The 16,536-nt window shown below is 35.4% G+C and overlaps 1 protein-coding gene across 1 annotated transcript; it reads right to left on the reverse strand.

Annotated features, from left to right (window-relative positions):
• Positions 1–403: 403 nt before the first annotated feature.
• LOC126802440 (exocyst complex component SEC5A-like) lies at positions 404–12,113 on the reverse strand. The gene is made up of 16 exons (XM_050530069.1): positions 11,511–12,113; positions 11,110–11,276; positions 10,635–10,709; positions 8,698–8,835; positions 8,426–8,611; positions 7,187–7,330; positions 6,672–6,798; positions 6,384–6,594; positions 5,602–5,717; positions 5,282–5,516; positions 4,477–4,570; positions 2,146–2,226; positions 2,005–2,061; positions 1,653–1,802; positions 1,085–1,300; positions 404–822 (listed from the first exon to the last, which is right to left on the reverse strand). Exons 2-16 carry the CDS (start codon positions 11,164–11,166, stop codon positions 601–603), a joined length of 2,109 nt encoding a protein of 702 aa, XP_050386026.1. The 5' UTR covers positions 11,167–11,276; positions 11,511–12,113; the 3' UTR covers positions 404–600.
• Positions 12,114–16,536: the final 4,423 nt, after the last annotated feature.

Here is a 16,536-nt window from a genome sequence, read left to right on the forward strand (position 1 = left end):
TCTGATCAGACATATCCAAGGAGCGTAATATGGTGTCGGACGTTTTGGCCAAGAACAACACCCTGCATGCTAAAGGAATTTGTGTTACGCATGAACCCCTTGGTTACTGAGGCCATGATTGATGATATTGTTGGTATCCCCATGAAGAAAGCAGCAACCACCACCTTCAGATCATCGAAGACCACCACCGCTGCACCCTTGGTCACTAATCGGATCAGAGATTCCATCAAGGCTTAGACACCCTATTGACATCCGTTAACGCTTAGACACCCTATTCTGGAAACTAACCACCCATCTCCATGAGAAACTAATTACCCAAAGTCAGATACCACAACCTGAGGCTCCATTTCCAGATAAAACCTTTCTTTCGAGGATCACAAAGGTGGAGCATGTAGCAAAATAATAACACAAAAACGAACACCACTGGCATTACAATATGGCAAAAAAATACACCTCTGTAGCATAGGACAGGATAAAAACGGAAATCAAGGGAAAGACCAGTGAAAGAAGCTCATAAACTCAAAGAATAATAAGAATATGGATTACAGTAAATTATATGTACAGTAGAACTAGCAGAGACAAGATATCCCATTTACAACTTCATCGTCGCCTATTCCTGGAGTAGCTTGGAGATGCTGTTCCTTGTGTGCCTCTATAGTTTCTACTGCGAGAATCGAGTGAACCCCTAAAAGAAGCATAAGAGTGTTTGGCTGATTCTGGTGCCGAGTCCAATGGAATTGACTCGACAAAACATGCTGTGTTGATGTGAGTCCTCTCAAGCTCTGCTTGAAGCAACTCATAGCTAAACTGCTGAGCATGAGCCTGAAGCATTCAACAAACGAATTGAGTCAGACAAGTAAAAGAGCTGAAAGCATCCAATTTATAAACAAGGTCAAACAGATAAATTCTGTCTACCAGGCTCATAGTGTCACTGAGGCCTACGCATTTGTACACTGACCATCTATAATGACTTTTGTATTAATCACAAACCTCACATTATCGACTAAATTGTTCAAGGTACTGTTAGACTTAGATCTAAAGCATTCGACAATAAGAATTTTTGCATCAAGAGTAGTCTTCTTACAATCAGATCATCTGGTGACACAGTGATCCCTGGTGGTCTATCATCTGTCACAGCATCTTCACTTCCACGCGTTGCTCGTCGGTTGTGGCCTGGATTCTCCACATATTCAGTCACACTTTCAGTTGCTTTATTAAGAAGCACACCTTGTAAAGATTTCAGAGCCTCTCTTGCATCAGGCGTAAAATATGGATTTAAAATGGTCTCAAAGTATTCAAGCTGCATTATGTACACAAACAAAATACCTTAGAAACTTGATAGCTACTTCCATAACATATCTCATCACCCTTTCCATAGATTATTTTCCTTTTGTCCTTTATTTTAGTTAACCTTTGTAACTAGGTTGCATTAGATCTTTCCATATGCAAGCTAGATACAATAAGAGTTTGTCAAATTGGATGTATATTGAACAAAATCTGCTATTTCAGAGAAGACAATAAAATTAAGAGCCCAAGGAATGGAGTAACTGCCATCATTATCAGTTCACCATCCACTCAATGTAATTTTAAATACATCAACCTATTATGAGGTTTTTAAGCCCAGGGAACGCAGATAGAACATTATCTTTTACCTCAAGCATGAGCTGGCAGAACCCATTTGTATCGAGTGACCTAAGCTCTTTCGTACTGTTTTCGTTGAACAGGCTGATAAAAGTATCAATTAGACCTTCAACAAGAATGCCAAGTGTCTTGTCCAGAAGAGGCTTAGCACCAGAGAAAACCTGCAAGGGAAATAATGCTTTCTTATAAGAGACAAAATAACCAAATGAAGGAGAGGAAGATATAGAGGTTAGCATGGTAGGACGGGAATAATACCAGAGTACTGTTATTGTAGGATCTAAACTAAGAGACTATGTAGAAAAGTGCAGACAAAGTTATCCTGAAAAGACTAATATACAAGAATTTACTAGATTTCCTAAGTACCTCTGCATGTACAGCTACCAAAGTGTGCAGCAACTCAACAGCAGCATCCCGCACACCCTGAAACACACGTCATATAATAAGAATCCTAAGAGGACAACAGTGCCCGATAGATAACTACTGCCAAGTTCATTGCTTTCTTACTTTCACAGCAGGGGCGGCTCCCCACCATTGAACACCAGAATCTAACATATAGTTTGAAGCAGCTGTTCTGATCAAATTTGCCTGTGTAACAGAACTGCTTTAGATCATGTGAAGTTTCACACAAGGGACCAAAAAGTATGGCTCATCTTAATTTATATATACAAGCAGTTTAATCCATGATGGGTCATCTATTCTTTCTAGATGAAGAGCATGATCAACGGAAAAATGGTATACTAATGCAGTTAATGAGATTGCACCCAATCCTATAGGATTGAGAAAAAACACACATGACCAGTTCCACTTAAATCCTAACCAGTAAGCATACACATCAAGGCGTCAATTCTATGAGATAATTTTCACTTTCGTAACATCGCACTATCTCGGCCAATAGGTGCAAAAAATAAAGTATGTTTTTAAAAATATATATAATAAAATTCTTTTTCAGTTCCTGCTTCTGCCTCTCTCTCTCTCTCTCTCTCTCTCTCTCTCTCTCTCTCTCTCTCTCTCTCTCTCTCTCTCCAAATCATATGCTTTCTATATTACATAAAATCGACCACTTTGCAGGTCTTTTCTTTGCAGAACATCGAGATCACCATTTTGAGTATGTTTGCAGTATAGCTTAATCTTCCAAGTTAGCCTACGACTCTTATGAAAAGATTTGTTGATCTCCTTGTGCCAAACACAAGTCCTTGCAATCTTGCAAGCAATGAGCGGTGGGCCCAGCATTTTTGCAGTTGTGACTTTGTGTGCACTAAATTTTTTTCTCAGATAAGTCAAAGAGCCTCGAAAATAGAAGCCAAGACCTAGTATTTGCGATATTTTGTTTCATACATTTTCTCAGACAAAAAACGAAGATGAACGCAAAAAAAGTTAATGTATTTAGGCCCCAATTTCAGGAATTGCACACGCTTATGTTTTCAAAAGCAGACATAAGTAATCAACCCATACCCAGCTAGAAACCATACCAGTAATTAAGAAAAAAAAAATTAGAAACACCAATCCGTAGCACCCATATATCTTTTGAAAAAGGAGATTCAACAGAGTAGCATGTATATGTATATGACCTGGGCATAGCTTCTTCTTGACACAAGTGTGTCCAACCTAGACCAAGAACCCAAGACTGAAGTGTAGCTTGTCTAAAATTCCCTTTTTTGCCCCACTGCTTTTAATAATGGTGTAATTTCAGTTGTGTTAAAAAGCTTGATGTCAAAATGTGATAGGTCTTACGAGATATAGCTACAGTAAGGCTTGAGGGGGGTTAACAGTCTAGACAATCTCACTCAAACCCCTACTATCATAAGATTGACAGGGGCCTTCTGGCGAGGAATCTCTTTTTCGGTCATTTAAAGGTATCTCCCACTAGACTAAATTTTTGTTAACTCCAAGATCATCGATTGGCTGAAAATTTGCAGAATTCATATACTCACGGAGACCTAAAAATAAAACATCGGCTTCATTACCAAATATAACATTAAAATAAATAAAACGTAGAGATGCTGATATGTGATCAAAAAGTTAGACTGATAAGGGATCCCTTAAAATGGCAAGTAAAGCTAGTGGAAGGGCGCTCATTATATTGAATCACCATGACTAAATCAACAATATAATTCTTTATAAAGAGAAATTTTCTTCAAAAGATATTACCATTACGGCTTTACCCCATTATGTCATGATTCCTAATTACTTGATTCTACAACTAAAAATATCATCACTGATTTTTTAAGGCCAATTATTACTCTCTAAAACGGCTCAGACTGCTGCTATAGAGATAAATCGACAAAACTTTTCTGATTTTAGGTTAATAATTTTATCTTTCATGGATCCAGAGGATTAAACCCTTTTCCTATCCCCTTTCTAATTAAATCAATGATACCGATTAAAACAAATTGAGTAAGAAGAAAATCTCTATCAGTATCTTCATGAGTGCTTTTCTGATGCTAAGAAGCCTGCACAGTTGGTCCGGTTTATCACAACCCTAACTCTAATTTATCAATGTCAACTAAACGAACTAATTCAACCTGATACTTCACCCTTTTTCAGATTTTTGATACAATGAACAGGCAACATTTATCTTAACCTTCATTTAATAACTAATGAAAGAGGAGCATCCTGCACAAATAAATGTAAGATGTTTTGGCAGAAATGACCTACAGATGCCTATAACTTTTATATTTCTAAGCCAGGGACAGTATCAGTGTAGTAGACAGCCTATGTGCGTAAAAATAAGAAGTGGAGATCCATGAAGCAGCAAACTCAAAAGAGCCATTTATCACTTGTGCGTATGTGAGTATGTGTGCATGCCTATTGGAATCTTCCGGTGTTCGATTATACCTTAGCAAAAGTATACTGTTCAAGAACCTTCTCTTCCAGCCCAGAAAAAGACATCACTAGGTCTTGTATGTCACTATCCTCTTCCTCTCTTTCCCTATCACAGAAAAAAGAAAAATAGCAAGTTATCTACGCATCTGTAAAAAGATAGGACAAGAATTAGTTGGCAGCACTGCCATTTCATCCCTTATACTCAAGCGAAATCAAAAAACATCTTATTGCCGATTACCATGGTGCATTGGAGCAAATATTTTTTTGCAAAAGAAAAAATGAAAACAAATAAGATACATAAAAAACTACGATACAATATCTTTGCTCATCTTATAATTCTACCCAAGCCATTACCAATTTATGTCATATTCTACCTGACTAGTTTGACTGTTTCATTGTGGGAATTTGAAGAAAAGAGCAAAAACTGCAAACTGTACTCTAAAAAATCTTTTTGAGGGGAAATCAATTCCACGTGGTATCACAGCAAAATAATGAGTAAAGGACTTTCTTCAAACATACAGACCGTTCCACCCAAGACAAATCACATGCAATTCATTTTGTTGATTAGTGGCAACCCATACAGCCCATGGATGCAGCCCCATTTAACTGAACCGTACAGTGATCATATCTAATGGTTCCTCAAAGTTTTGGCATCAATAACAACCGCAATGGAATTTCTGGTTCATCGACTCGCACTTCAAGGTTTCAAATGGGTTACAGACACCATTTATCATAACTCAACCAGTTGATCACATGCAAGAAACACCATGATATTTCTACAGTACCATGCAGATGGGACAACTTAGGGATTACACACCTCGACTGTAACCAGATATGTTTGTAGTTGTTGTACAACTCATAAGAAAGCTCGTCTTTGCAATAGCCAATATTACTTAAGACTATTAACAACTGTTGATGTGGACCCACAACGCTTCCCCTGAGATCAAATATTAGCTTCTCTTCTAAGTTCTGTGAATATCCATTTTCTACATGTGAACTTCCTTTGCTTGATCTGTTTTGAGCAAGCTCACTACCTATACGCTCCAAGTGACCTGATTAATGTCAATGCAAGCATCATGACAGCACATAATGATATTAAACATTATGAATTTAAATTTGCAACCTCATTCATCATACCTGCAAAATCCAAAATACAGTTCAAAAAAGCAAGTCTGACGGATTCTTGTATTTCTTGAAGTTGTGCAAACATATCTTCTGACCTTGCTGCCTCACTTCTTAATGTTTGAATCATCCTAAAAATTAATAAATAGTGAACACAATGAAAAGAAGTTCAAGACAATTTTCAGCAAAACCAGTAAAATAAGACATACAACATCCAAGCAAATAGCAGGTTTATCAAACCATCATGTCATGTTATTAATTCAGCATCAGGGCTGTCCATTCTATTGTCAAAACAACTAGACGTTTTACTCGATGTTAGTGCTTTGGCAGGACTAAATCACCAATAGAATGGACAGCCCTCACCCATATGTACAGAATTTTTCATCATAGCAGCAAAGATATTATAGGACCAAAGATGGCCTCACACAACACCCAACTTCCTGCAAGTGAAATATGGTTATCTTTTGTTACTTCATGACGAAATTAAAACCTCTTTAAGCAGCGACAAGCACTTGGAAGCTGCAAAGTGGAATTACGCCTTTATCTAGCTTGTTAATTACAAATTCAGGTACAAAATCGTACGATATCAACTTTCATCTTTATGTTGCTTCACCATTGATCAAGCGCTATGGTTCTCACTCCTTTCAGAAAACGTGTAAATGGACACAAACTTCAAGGTTGTGGTAACTCTAATCAATCAGAGAACACTGACAGTGACAAATAATTTATGGCCAAGTAACATATATTTCAGTTAATTTACCACCAAAAGAAAACCCTTGTAAGCTATAGAGACTTACAACTTGATCTGGTCCATTGCTGAGGTCATAACATTACCGAACGCTAGTGGCAAGTAAGATATGGTATAGGGAGATTTATTCCGTTCAAGAACTGATACTGGGACCCATGCCTCATCTTTTGAAATCTCTAGCGTTGATGCCCGCATCCATGAGCAAAGCCTTAGGATGTAAATCTTTGTAATCTCTGACTGAAGTGCTCGAGTTGCAATTACTGTGGCAAAATAAGGCCAAATATCAGAAGTATTCAGAAATCAGCACATTTGGGGTTAAGAGAAAGCTAAAAGATACCAGCAATAGATGGTGCTGATTCCTTCGCTTCAAAGGCTTCACAAGCTTTGGATATTTCAATTATTGCATCACTCATATATGGTTGCAGAATATTGGATTCTTCAAGATCACGAAAGGTATTGCAAACCTGCAGAGCATAGAAGCGATAATGTTCTTAAACACCTGTTGAATTTGGGGTCTGAGGCTCTGAGAAAGAAAATATATATATGATAAAGAATGATCAAACTGAAAACCATCTATCTATATGTAACTCGACTTCTTGTTCAGTTAAATACAGAAAATTATCAAAGAGTAGACAACTGAATGCAAATTGGATGCGACTTTCGTGTCTCATTGTGCAGTCTATTAATTAAATATCCAAGAATGTAGAACTCTGATGATAAGAAAACTTTGCACTTGACGTACACCACAAGATCAGCAGCTTCATTCAAAAAGACACGGCCTCTGAATTCAGTGTATTGTATCAAGGTTTCCATTTAAGTGTGTCAAACAAATGGTTCACCCAGCTTGCTCACCTTCACTTCATATGCTGATATAGTATTGCGTATCATTATGGAAACTTCATCAAGTGAATGAATAGAGTATTTCCCATCTCCAGCATTTTCCTCAGATTTATTTGCTGGAGTAGTAGCATTTGGTTCCGAAGAAACTTGGGAGGACTGAAAAATCAAGATTAAGCATAAGAATGAATTTGCCTCTCTCACAGACCAAAATATTTGATAACTGGAACATAACAACAAAAATTATCGTATCAATATACTCCCCAATAGTCAAAGGAAATGAGACATCATTTTATTGTTTGAATTGATCATACTGAAATTATTCCATGGAACAAAATATCAGACCACTTGAATATAACAAGAAGAATAGTTTTTTACCATTCCTCAATAATATGTGTGTGTGCATGTATTTCAGCATAACTTTTATCATTTCATTGCACATAACAGCCTATCTATTTTCTTTGGACCATTGAAATGAGGGAGTAAATAATGAAAATCAAAGGGAATCTACATAATAGAGAATAAAAGCTAAAAGAGGACTGTAAATTGACCTTACGACTCTCCAATAATAAAGTTTATCATTAGAAATAGGAAGGGTTGTCATTGCTGGAAAACATGCATTGGTAACTATTGAACAGATAATAAGCCTAACCTTTTATGTCCATTCTCACAATAAATCAGCTACCATACACAGTTTTCAGTTTGGGAACGATGATACTCATCAGCTTTCTAATTATTATACTTGATCAGAAATGACAATGCTTAAAGCATGTCAACCACCCTAGCTTTAGATGTTGTTCTGACCTTTCAGAGATTAATGTACTTTCCGTGGGAGCTTTAATCCTGCTTCAGAGTTCATTTATGTTAGAAGAGGTTTTTTTTTTTTGAAGTGGTTCAACTAATCTTGACATATCCCTTACTGTAAGTGGTAGTAAACAGTTTTTTTAAGATAAATGGTGGTAAACAGTTGTCTCCATTGTATTCTTCACTTTCACATTAAAATTGACTAGTACTGACCGACGAATTTTAAAAGAATAGAGAATGAAAATAATAACTTTAAAAGAAGGTATTAACTTAAATGATTCAAACTGATACAATAGTGACCCATTCTTTCTTTAGAGACACTCACCAAAATATGTAGTTGTGCACATCACAAACATATATCACTAGAAAGATAGTTCATATCAATTATTATCTGTAGATTTTATCTCAAAATACATGATAAAGCAAGGAGAAAACAATTGACCAGGATACCTTTGCGAATTTTCCGCTGAAAACAGAAAGAGCTACTTTCCAGAATGCTGGTATGTGATGTGTAAGTACAGCAGTCAATCTACGAATATACCTCCCTCTGAGCGCATCAACTTCTTCACCAGTCAATTCGACTGCCACAGAATCAATCAGAAGATTGTTGTTGTTTCCGAACGTAAGAGCATCTGACTGAAAACAGATAGAAAGGAAGTAATTAAGCATGGATCATGTTACTACTCAGTAAGTGTAGGATAATCCCAAAAGGTTAAACTTACAGATTGATTGGTATCTTGTTGTATTTGCCTCCACCTTGCATCAAACAAAGCCCTTTCGCATAAAACATTATGTAGAGTCTCCATTCTCACTTCATGATCTAATGTGCACTTCTCAAGCAAACCTCGAATTCTGTTATTCTGAACAAAAAACAAACTTGGAACATTAATACTTAATATCCGGCGCCAAAGTAGATTCAATAATCCATGGTCTTTCTTTTTCAGTTATGGTTGAAAGACTACTAGAAATCATTTGGCTGTCATTTCTAAGAACTCCTATGAGAATCTATGTTTTGACATCTCTGTTCTTTTTCTTTAAGATCATTTCATAGAATATTAGAAAAACAAGAAGATTAAGTTATAGAAAGATTAAATGTGCACATAGTAAAAGAACAAAAATATCAATCAACCATCAGAGTATTTTTGTAACAGTCAACATGAAATACATATACAGAGATACATAAATACACATTATATTCGAGTAAGTCAAGTCAAGGTATGATTATGGCGGCCTTCAGAGTACACGATAACAAATGCACATGCCCTACACCAGAGTAAAAGATAAAAGAGGTGCCAACCAAGGTCAGCATCCAGAGGCAACTGATTCTTCCCATTTTGAATGTTAAACATTCCCTTTTTACTATTTTTCCAAATAGCTCACTATTTTCATGAGAAGATGTACAAAATATAAAGTTCACTTTTTTCTTCTGTAAAAAACATAAATGTTTGTTTCTTTCAATATAATTAGACAAAGATAACACACAATAAAAAGGAAGGAAAAGAGGAGGTACATTAAACAATTCTACCTTAAATCTAAAGGGTGGGTAACATCTCTAGATACTTGTTTGAGCGGATGGACTGCTCTTCTGTGGCTTACATCTTTTGCATGGTCATATACCTCACTGACTCTAGATTGGAGAAGGTAGCAATCCTATATATCAATTTTTTGTTAGAAAGCTTAAGTTGTGGTCATATAGCTCTATTTTATCAAACCTTGGTGAAACCCACAATAAGATGCTTGGAAAGACAATGACTTTCTTATGGAGGCACCCAATTAACTCCAGCCTTTCCAAACTAATTTCTGCCAAATAAAGGAAGCCACTACATAGAGCACAGAAACATGATTCAGAGTCTCCCTTCTCCCTTCATTTTGTAGATGACACATCATCTGTGAGGGAAAAAATAGCAGTCGTCTTCTAGGAAGCATATCTATGTTGTCACCCATACATGTGCCACCAACCAACCTAACTTCTGACCATAGAAGGGACTTCTCAAAATCCATCAAGATGATTGGAAAGAAGCACACTGATGGCCATTTCTTTTGGTCATTAGATGTAAAGAAAGAGAAGATGTTTTGAGTTAGAGGGGATGAGCTGGATCATCTGTGAGAGAGGGACCAGAGGGTTCACTTTGGGCCACAAGCTTCAGTTTCTGCAGTAGTCAGGGATGGTTCCTTTATTGCAAATAATGGCGGTGTAATTTATTGTTTTAGCTATCACATACTTCTTTGTCGTTTGTTATTTCATGATTCACTTAATTTTTTATTTTTTTTGCTGCTGTTCAGTGTTTCTTCCCCTGTAGCTTTCTAAGGTTAGTAGATATCTCGTCCACTGGAAAGCTCAGTTCGTATCTTGTCCACTGTTCAGTACTTCCCTCATTTGTTTATTGAGTCATATCCCAAAAAAATATATTGAAAAATATTACAGACAAAAGGAATAACCAAATTTAAACCAAAGAGATGTAACCAATTAGATGTTATTGTTCAAAAAGAAAGAATTGTTAAAAAGTTTCACCAACCAAGCAACTGTATTACCAGATCCTAACAAGCATAAAAGGAATATTTGAACAATAAGCTACGTGTTTAAATCATTAAAAAAACATAGACTCAGAATTTAACAAGAAAAAGAAACCAAGCTAAGCATTAATTTGAATTTACTCACCTGTATGTTTAAATAATGCCAAACAGGATCTGACTCTGGCTCCAGCTCCAACAACAATCTTACTGTGTTTTCAAGCTATTTATCCACAAAAATAAAACAGATAAATCAGCTTATCTAAAGAAAGATTCGTAAGAAAATTGTTAAGACAAATATACAACAGTAATTGCCAACAAAATAAAAAGCACGGTTGTATCTTTCGGATTTTTATGACATTAACCCTAAAGGACAGAATCCCAAAGCTACCTTGCTAATGTAATCTAGACACAGGACAGCGAACCTTCTTGTTTGTTTAGATACCAATTTCACCTCTCAAGTGATCATCTTTCAATATTTTTTTCCTTTCATCTAATTACCTAGACACCATATTCCAATCTTCCAGTAATTTTTTGCATCCCCATGAACCTCCGACTATAATAAGTATCTATTTAGCTTGTCCAAAGAGTCTTTATGATAAGTAAATCTCCATACTACTTACCATGAATGACATCATGTCAAAACATTTCCTACTAATCTCCACACTCAAATCTCTCATTAGCCAAAAGTTTTGCCAAATTGATGATTCCTAATTAGTAAGTCACCATCTTATGAAAGTAGCTGCATGCCAATCCCATGCGATGATCCACTTTTCCTCTCTTGGCCCTCCTATGAAAAGAATCACATCAGCATCTTAGTCCTCATAGCCCTGTTACTTGGTATATCTTCAAAGTGATATATACCAGCACCCTTACCAAGGATGGCTTTATCAAAGTTTACTGGCCAAGAGAAAAGTGCAAGTTCTTCCATTTTAAACATTCTTTTTGACATTTCTACAATAAGATACCAAAATTAGATACTAAATTTTCTAAGATAGAGAGTTTCAAGGGTCCAAACTCATACCTTATTAAATCCTACTTTCTGAATCTCCGGTTTCCTCTCAATGCAAATCCAAATGATTGAAATCTTGGCATATCGTTACAGACGAAAGGTGGATGCTCATTGTCGCCTTGTGTCAGTGGTTCAAATCCACTTCTAAACGGATTAATTTTGAAAAAAAATAATAATAACACCCACAACTATTTTCAAGAGAAGAATGATAATGAAGCTTATGCTTATCTCCAAAAGAATATTGTGTACCTAAAAAGGGCTTGTGCCCATTTCATTTGGTCCATGAACATTGTAATGAGACATTAGAACACAACTACTTTTGCCTAACTGGGTGTTCAGGAAACACAAAACAGCCTACTTTTCTTTTAGGTGCTTTACGCAGAATATGAAAGGAGGTCAAATTTGTGGCACCTCACCTCCAAACCACTCGCCCTAGGTGCTAAAATAGCAGCAAACAAGGTAGCATAACTTCCCCACCCTTTTTTCCTTTCACCTCTTAGAAAAGACCAGGCTACTCTGAAGACTGATACAAGCTCCAAAACAATAAATAAACAAGTTCCTATAGGAACAAATGGTGCATGGTTATAAGCTTTCTGATACCATGCTGGCATGCTGCCAATACAAAAAACAATCCCAATTTAAAGATTCATGTCTCCTCCAAGAAGTTACCCAAAATTCACCGTTCACCCACTAAATTAACCCAATGCCAACCTAATGTTCTATACGACATCTAACACTCTCACATGTCCAATGACATATAAGTACCAAAGAGAACACGATAGAGATCCGCAGCAGTTGGGCCATCACTCTCGAATTGTCTAATTATCACCAAATATGCACTCTACGATCTGATACCAAACTATCACACCCCAGAATTTAAATAATAAAATTTCAAAATTCGAAAATGTAACAACTCGAAATCAAATTCAATTATTACATTTAAAATTTTATACAACTTGAGCAACAAATTAAATGCTAACACTCACATTTACTACAAGACAGTTCTAGAATTTTACACCGGTTATACCCCAACAAGACTCCTCTAATCTCCTCTAATCTCCTCCAATGCAACCTGAAGATCCCCCCACCTACAACCAAACCCTTACACTATGGATTAGTGCACTAGGTTGCAACAACAAACCTGGTAAGCTCTATAGCTCATATGGGTAAACCGACAACTAAAATGATAACAGAAACGTGATAAGTTTTCATATAATTATGATAACCAAATAAAACAAATTTTAATAACGAAAATTGTAATAATTCCACAATGACGTAAATGGAGGAGACCATCTCATCCTGAAGAAGTATTCATGAGTCCAGTAAGACTAATTAAGTCATATCTTCACAATACATAATATGACATCCCTCATGTATGCATGAGTTCACTAACATAAAGTCATCCCTCATGTCGTATAATAAGATTCGTATGCATGAGTTCGCCAACATTAAGTCATCTCCCATAATATACCCAACAAGACCATTTTGCATGGGTTCACCAACACTAAACCATCCCTCATGTCATGCCCGACATACACTAGAACTTTAAAATGAACTCATCCCCACTCATTTGTCCCAATTGTGTGTGGTTCCCGAAACACATTTCTAAACACCACTAAGGCACGGTTCGCTAACGTAACTCAATATACCACTCCATACCATAATGCAAATCGTCACATTATATAATTAACTCCCTTAGAGTATAAGATTTCCAAACAATAGTTCAAAATCAAAATCATAACATGTCTCCAAATCCATATCAACAAGATATAAATTCCACATCTATGTACACAAACTCTCACAACAACACTATAATATTCACGTCACTTTATGTATAAATATGAACACTCACTCAATAATTATATATTAATATTAATCATATAGTCCTTCATCACAACACAAAAACTTCTAAAATAATCATATACTCACATAAAAACAACATTTTACGTACCATGGTATTGGTACATTTACATTTTACATTTTACTCCCGAACCAATCAAAAGCTGACATACCGAGTGGTATTTGTACCACTTTATACCCTAGACTTTTCCAAAGGAAATTAGAAAACCATTTAATTTAGGATTTTAGGTCGTGCGATCTCATCACTTTTTTAGAGAACTGTCATCTCTCTTTCTCCGGGTTCGATCAAGAGAATTATTCACGATTTAATTTGCTACGAAACCGGTGGATTAAGTTGGAGAAATGGTGTCGAGTACATTTTCTACCTTCCATATACTCTTCTTCATCATCTTCTTCTTCTTCTTCTTCTTCTCTGTTGCTTGAGTTAAGAACTAAAGATGGTTGTGATTTGTGAATTTTGAAGATAAATTGAGTTATGGCATAATCTGGCGTCTAGGGGATTTCAAATTATGGGCTTATGGCATAATTTACGTCTGGCATAATTGAATTCAATTGTGAACTCTGAACTTTCCCACGATTTGAGAATTTCTAATAATTATCAAATAATTGATAAAATAATATACAAATTTTGTTTTATCTCACGATTCATCAAGCTCAAGAAATCAAATTATCCAATCAAAAAAAATTGGATTGGATGGGAATGAATGAAGAAATATTAAATCGTCCCATATCAAATCTTGAACGTTGGTTCTTCCCCGAATTTTTGACACTTTATAATTTGTATATTAAGAGAAGAGAGACAAAAGCGGTTTGTAAATATTTGAAAATGTGACTTTATTTTATCTTATATTTGAGAGTTTTTGTATTTTATTGGATTTGTTCATTTTTTTAATGTTTAGAGTGGGTTAGAATTTTTCTCATTGTTTGTTTTTAAGATTTGGTTGTATTGTGCCACCCATGTCTAGGGCTTCATAAGTTCTTACCCAATGAATGTTTGCCTTGCCTAATGCTGGTGACGGTGGAGCACGAAAGATACATGTGGTTCTATTCTTTATGTCCAGTTTTCAGTATAGTTGTGGTTCTTTTCATGAATATATATATATATATATATATATATATATATATATGTAGTCTCTATCCAGAGTGAAGCTTCATTATGAAATTACAGAGTGAAGTTCCAATTTTGACACACTTTTCGGTCAAATGTTTTCACCATAAGTGATTCAATATTTAGATATGTTATTCAAGATCGTCTCCACAAAATTTCATCTAATTTGACAATTGTTTGAGTTTTCAAAATTGAGATTTACACGAACGGTTCACGTTGAACAGTTTTAATTCATTCATTGATTTAATCTAATTTCAATACCTTAACGATGTCCGAATTAGATGAAATTTTGTAGAGATGATCTTGAATAGCATACCTAAATATTGAATCACTTATGCTGAAAAAAATTGACCGAAAAGTGTGCCAAAATTGGAACTTCACTATGTAATTTCAGAGTGAAGCTTCACTCTGGATAGAGACTGTATATAAATATACCTATAAATTCTTGCTTTGATACTATTTAGCTTTTGCATGTTACAAATATAGCTAGGTTGCGTTGATTGATAACTTCACTAGCATATTTATTATTTATTATTTCATTTATTTGTAGCTGTATCAATTTTTAGTGATGTAGTAGAGCCTATCTTGAAGATCATGCAGGAGGAATACTTGTTTGATCGTTCAAAAATGACAGAAGAAGAATTAATAGTGAAGTTTCATGAAGGCGGTAATAAGATTCATTGTTTGAGTTTTAAAATATATTTTAATTGGCAAATTGAGGTCTGATATTTGTTTTTGATGTATTCTTCTTACTAGCATCATTGACATAGTATGTGAAGAAGTTAAAACTTGTGTTGCCACAATATCTGGTGTGACGTCATCATAATGATGAGCAAATACTAGCGTGAGTCTGAAGCTTTTCTCTTTGTTTTCTTTCACAGTTATTAAAGTGATGGATGTGTTTAAGTGTCAAATTTTTCATAGTATTTAAGGTGATTTAGTTTCTAGTTTTGCAGAGTACTGAGGAGATTCTGCAAAAGTAAGGATGAGCTAAATAAACATCTTTTCGATCCAGAAATTCAGCCTTTTTACACTCACAAGCAACATAAGAAGATGAGACACATTCGGGATTGAATTGAAAATAGTAAGCAGTACGAATGGGCAATGGATGAATTCTAAACAAGCATAATTCTTAACTAAAATATATGCTGATGAGAAAAGTAAGTTAGCACATGATAGGCGTTAGAATTGCATATCAATAAAACTATGTAAAATAATCATTACTAGTATAAGCAAGCAGGGTGTGGTTACAAGCCGGGGATCCAAAGGTAGGTGTAAATCACGAAATCAAACAATGTCAAACTTACAAATTGGTTTAAGGGTTTGATAGTTTCGGATTGAGATTGAAACAGAAAATAAAACCTAAATTAATATGTATAAGTGATCAATCAATCAACACACAAATAACCACTAAAACAAACTACATAAGACAAACGAAAATGAATTCCAATCTCAATAGATTCATGTTGTAGGGTCATCTAAACAACTTAGAATCAATCATGCAATTAGGGTCCTCTGACGTTATCCTATCACATAGACACTTAACATATCCAAACATTCCTCTACGCCTTACTTAAAATCTAAAAACAATCACTCTAGCATGCATACTCCGAGCAGCACATAAGAACAATCATGTTTATTAGCTCAAGTCTCCAATTGAAACATAGTTAATCATGTATTACTCCGAACACACATAAAAACTAAGAAAATAATCAGTGAACCACATCATATGAACAAACATTTAGTCTACTCCGAGCATCCTAACCATTTACAACTTTGGTTAATTAACACATGTAATCTAACTCCGCATATAGAACACATGCATACTAGTAAGAACACACTTAAAATTTTCTAAGTTATTCGAAGGAACTTACGACATAAAACCTAAATCATAGATAATGTCATGAAAAATCACACAAAACCTTAAATCATAAACATCCAAGAACAAGAACAGAAAATTCCTAATTCTAGACAAGAAATTCATAGAGTTGCACTTTGCCATATGCTCCAAGGCTTAAGACATGATAACACGAGATCTCTAGGGAGTGAACGTCCTACACTTCAAGCTTG

The sequence above is a fragment of the Argentina anserina genome, chromosome 7, assembly GCF_933775445.1.
Source record: "Argentina anserina chromosome 7, drPotAnse1.1, whole genome shotgun sequence".
Lineage (NCBI taxonomy): Eukaryota > Viridiplantae > Streptophyta > Magnoliopsida > Rosales > Rosaceae > Argentina > Argentina anserina.